Raw genomic sequence first — 5,013 nt, 5'->3', positions numbered from 1 at the left:
AAGATGAGAACCTCTGCTCTGGGGAGGAGGGTCACTGACCTTCGATGGTTTGTTGCCTGATAAAGAGGATAAAGATGAGAACCTCTGCTCTGGGGAGGAGGGTCACTGACCTTCGATGGTTTGTTGCCTGATAAAGAGGATAAAGATGAGAACCTCTGCTCTGGGGAGGAGAGTCACTGACCTTCGATGGTTTGTTGCCTGATAAAGAGGATAAAGATGAGAACCTCTGCTCTGGGGAGGAGAGTCACTGACCTTCGATGGTTTGTTGCCTGATAAAGAGGATAAAGATGAGAACCTCTGCTCTGGGGAGGAGGGTCACTGACCTTCGATGGTTTGTTGCCTGATAAAGAGGATAAAGATGAGAACCTCTGCTCTGGGGAGGAGAGTCACTGACCTTCGATGGTTTGTTGCCTGATAAAGAGGATACTTGCTGGCTTGAGGAGACGATCATGTTTTGTGGAGGAAATGTGGCTTGATGACTTAAAGAGGAGGAGGAATTATTGGGCGACACTTTTAATGACCAATGTAACCTCAGTGGAACTGTGGCTTCTTCGAGTTCCAGCTCTAGGCAGACAACAGGTCAGGAATGCTGTAAGACATCAGAGACAGGTAAGTATCTATATATTTACATGTTCCAGCTCTAGGCAGACTGCACGTCAGGAATGCTGTAAGACATCAGAGACAGGTAAGTATCTATATATTTACATGTTCCAGCTCTAGGCAGACAGCACGTCAGGAATGCTGTAAGACATCAGAGACAGGTAAGTATCTATATATTTACATGTTCCAGCTCTAGGCAGACAGCAGGTCAGGAATGCTGTAAGACATCAGAGACAGGTAAGTATCTATATATTTACATGTTCCAGCTCTAGGCAGACAGCACGTCAGGAATGCTGTAAGACATCAGAGACAGGGAAGTATCTATATATTTACATGTTCCAGCTCTAGGCAGACAGCACGTCAGGAATGCTGTTAGACATCAGAGACAGGTAAGTATCTATATATTTACATGTTCCAGCTCTAGGCAAACAGCAGGTCAGGAATGCTGTTAGACATCAGAGACAGGTAAGTATCTATATATTTACATGTGTGTTGCATGTACACTAAACCCTCACATTTGGATAATGTCACTTTTTAAAGTGACAACATATATATTAACAGTGTAAAACATGAATAGATGTTTAAACATTCTTTACCCCATCTTAATTCTCTTCCAGATGCCTGGCCTTTTCTTGTTCTTGGAGGTTGGCTCTGATGTTTCAGCCTCTTCTGGAGCTTCTAGCTGCTGGCTGTCTGGCCCCCCCTGTTGGTTCTCTGGCCACTCCTGCTGGTTCTCTGAACTCCCCTCCTGGATCTCTGCCCATGCCTGTTGCCTCCTTGGCCTTTCCTGGTGGCCATCTCCAGATCCAGTGGGCTGTGTTGTCTCCAGATAATCGTGGCTGTGTTGGGTGGTTAGACACCGGGTGTTGATTTGAGCATCAGCCTCCAGATTCATCTGCTCCAGGTAATGTCCCTTCATCTTCCCCCTCTCCTCCTTCAGTTTCTGATAAGTTTGTTTTTTAAGCAGGGACTGCTCTTTCCACTGCTTATTAAAATCCTCCATCTTCTTCCTTCTCTTCTCAGCCTTCAGCAGCTCCTTCCTCTTCTCCCTCTCTCTCTCTGCCCGTGTCATGGTGGCTGTTAGCCTTGTGTGTCCAGGGATGGCTGGTAGGGGAGAAGAAGTAGAGTTCACATTCAACTTAGGGATCTGGTATCAACTTAAATGTAATGGACACAGGGAATGAAGAATAGAAAACACAATTTAATCTCAATGATTCTTTACTCTTTTCAGTTGAGCAAGGCATGGAATTTGTCAATAAAGTGCAATAATTCCCGAATTGACCCTAAGTTGAACATGAGTCCCGAATGCCACCTATTCTTTGTATAGTGCCAGGGCATATGTGATCGCTTAGGGCCGCATGGCCACTAGTAGGGCATATGTGATCGCTTAGGGCCGCATTGCCACTAGTAGGGCATATGTGATCGCTTAGGGCCGCATGGCCACTAATAGGGCATATGTGATCGCTTAGGGCCGCATGGCCACTAGTAGGGCATATGTGATCGCTTAGGGCCTCATGGCCACTAATAGGGCATATGTGATCGCTTAGGGCCGCATGGCCACTAGTAGGGCATATGTGATCGCTTAGGGCCTCATGGCCACTAATAGGGCATATGTGATCGCTTAGGGCCGCATGGCCACTAGTAGGGCATATGTGATCGCTTAGGGCCGCATGGCCACTAATAGGGCATATGTGATCGCTTAGGGCCGCATGGCCACTAATAGGGCATATGTGATCGCTTAGGGCCTCATGGCCACTAGTAGGGCATATGTGATCGCTTAGGGCCGCATGGCCACTAATAGGGCATATGTGATCGCTTAGGGCCTCATGGCCACTAGTAGGGCATATGTGATCGCTTAGGGCCTCATGGCCACTAGTAGGGCATATGTGATCGCTTAGGGCCGCATGGCCACTAATAGGGCATATGTGATCGCTTAGGGCCGCATGGCCACTAATAGGGCATATGTGATCGCTTAGGGCCTCATGGCCACTAGTAGGGCATATGTGATCGCTTAGGGCCGCATGGCCACTAATAGGGCATATGTGATCGCTTAGGGCCGCATGGCCACTAGTAGCCCCCGGATCCCCCCAAAACACGTTTTTGTGTGTGTTTTTTAGGAACTCTTTCTGGGTCTCTACTTAGTCTTGAGAGTTAGACTAGTAGATGACACAACTCTTTCTGGGTCTCTACTTAGTCTTGAGAGTTAGACTGGTAGATGACACAACTCTATCTGGGTCTCTACTTAGTCTTGAGAGTTAGACTAGTAGATGACACAACTCTTTCTGGGTCTCTACTTAGTCTTGAGAGTTAGACTAGTAGATGACACAAGGTACCATTTAAACACGTGGTTGTTACATCAGCAGTATTTTTCTTGTTATGTCAGTCAGTCACTCAATTAGCCATGTCAGCTAACATATTCTTTAGACAGTAGTTTTATATTGAAACAATGATGCAACATGATGACTGGTGTGTAACTGATGTGTGTAGAGGAGACTAAAGAGGACGATGTCATAAGCAGAGGGAAAACAGGTCTTACCTATGTGGACGATCTTATAGCCCTCCTCAGCTTCTCTCTGATAGGTTCTCTCGATCTTCTTGAGGTTCCTCTTCTCCCACTTCTTATTTATCCAGCCCACAGCTCTCCTTCGGATACTTTTATCAGGTGGGAGAATGTCCTCCTTGTCTTCTTCCTTTTCCTCCTCCTCCTCTAAGTCACCCCTCTTGTAATTTTCAAGGAATTCCCTTCTTTCCTCTTCCACCATCTCCTCTCTTCTGTTTGCCTCTATTATCTCTCTCTCTCTGATTAAAGTTAAATGGCCTTTAACGGCTCTCTTTCTCTCCTCCTCTCTCTCTTCCTCTCTCTGCCTCTCCTCCTCTCTTAGTCTGAACATTTCTTTCTGTCTAGCAATTTCAATCTCTTGTTTTTTATCCTGCTCCTCTTGTTGTCTTGCCCTCTCCTGTTTTCTTTCCATCTCCAGCCGTCTTTCCTCCTTCTCCCTCCTGATTTGTTGTCCTCTTTCTATGTGTTCTCGTTCCCCCTTCAACACTTCTAACCTTCTCTCTTTACGTCTATGGAAGACTTCCCGTGCTTTTGCTTTAACATTAACTACTACATGTTTCTTCATGCTTACTTCCTTTGCTCTCTCTTCTCTTTCCCTGTACTCTTCCTCTACTTCCTTAATCACTTCATGCTTGTCTTCCATCTCTCTCTCCTGTTCTATCTCCAGTTCATTCTGTCCCTCAATTTCCCCAAAAATATTTTTCTGCCCCTCCTTTCTTCTTCCTGCTTCCTCCCTCTCTCTCATGATCATCTTTTCTTTCTCCATCTCTTTCTGTTGCCGATCTTTTAATTTCATCTCTCTCTGATTCTCATTGTCTTTCTCCCTTTCTTTCTCCTTCTCCATTTGTTTTTGTCTCTCCTCTTGTTGTTGTCCTCTGTGTATCTCTTCTATCTCTCTCTGTGTATTGTTCTCCCTCTCTCTTTCCTCCTTCTCCATGTCAATTTGCTTCTGTTTACATCGTTCTTCTTCATTCTCTCTTTCAATCTCTCTCTGTCTCTCTTCTTCTCTTTCCATATTTTTCTGTCTCTTCTCCATTCTCTTCCTTTTGATCTCTCTCTGTTTCTCTTTTTCACTCCCTCTTTCTTCCTCTTCCATCTCTATGTGCTGCTGTTTGCGTCTCTCCTCTTCTTCTTCTCTCTCCATCTCCTTCTTCTTCTCATCTTCTTGTTGTCTCTGTTTTGGTATTTTCTCCATTCTCTTTCTTTCTACCTCTTCCTGTTTGTTGTTCTCACCCTCCATCTTCTCCTCCATGTCCATTTGGTTCTGTTTCCATTTATATTTGTCTGTTTCCATATTTTCTAATTCTTTCAGCTGTTCCTTGATTTTCTTGAAGACTTCCTCCAATTCAGACGTCTTTTTATCATTGATGAGGGCTGTTTCCATCTCCATCTCTCTCTCCACTCTATTTTTCATCTCCTCTTCACTTCGTCTCCAATCATTTTCTCTTTCTCTGTCTCTATCAAATGTTCTCTCTGGTTCAGTCTCGTCTTTCAATCTAATCTCTTCTTTCATTCTCGCAACCTCTCTGTCTAACACTAGTACATTTTGGTTAACCTGTTTCACTCTCTCATTCTGTCTTCTATACGCTTCTTTCGCTCTTTCAAATTTGATTTTGTATTGAATCTCTTTTGTTGTCATATCTTCTTTCAGTCTCTCAACCTCTCTCTCGAACTCTTTCACCTTTTCGTTAACCAGTTTGACTTTCTCATTCTCTGCAATACGCATGTCTCTTTCTCTTTCAAATATGATTTCCTTTTCAGTCTCTTTCAATCTCTCAATCTCTCCTTCTAACACTTTTATCGTTTCTTCTGCCTGTTTCACTTTCTTCTTCATTTCTTGTCTTTCCAATTCT

At 44.3% G+C, this 5,013-nt stretch overlaps 1 protein-coding gene across 1 annotated transcript; it reads right to left on the bottom strand.

The window, feature by feature from the left end:
- Positions 1–1,138: 1,138 nt before the first annotated feature.
- Positions 1,139–3,385, bottom strand: LOC120039927 (trichohyalin-like). The gene is made up of 2 exons (XM_038985243.1): positions 3,137–3,385; positions 1,139–1,704 (listed from the first exon to the last, which is right to left on the bottom strand). Exons 1-2 carry the CDS (start codon positions 3,360–3,362, stop codon positions 1,193–1,195), a joined length of 738 nt encoding a protein of 245 aa, XP_038841171.1. The 5' UTR covers positions 3,363–3,385; the 3' UTR covers positions 1,139–1,192.
- Positions 3,386–5,013: the final 1,628 nt, after the last annotated feature.

This window comes from Salvelinus namaycush, unplaced genomic scaffold (genome assembly GCF_016432855.1).
Source record: "Salvelinus namaycush isolate Seneca unplaced genomic scaffold, SaNama_1.0 Scaffold31, whole genome shotgun sequence".
In the NCBI taxonomy this organism is placed as follows: domain Eukaryota; kingdom Metazoa; phylum Chordata; class Actinopteri; order Salmoniformes; family Salmonidae; genus Salvelinus; species Salvelinus namaycush.
The sequence above is the reverse complement of the archived record's forward strand: the minus strand, read 5'-3'. Positions and strand labels throughout refer to the sequence as shown.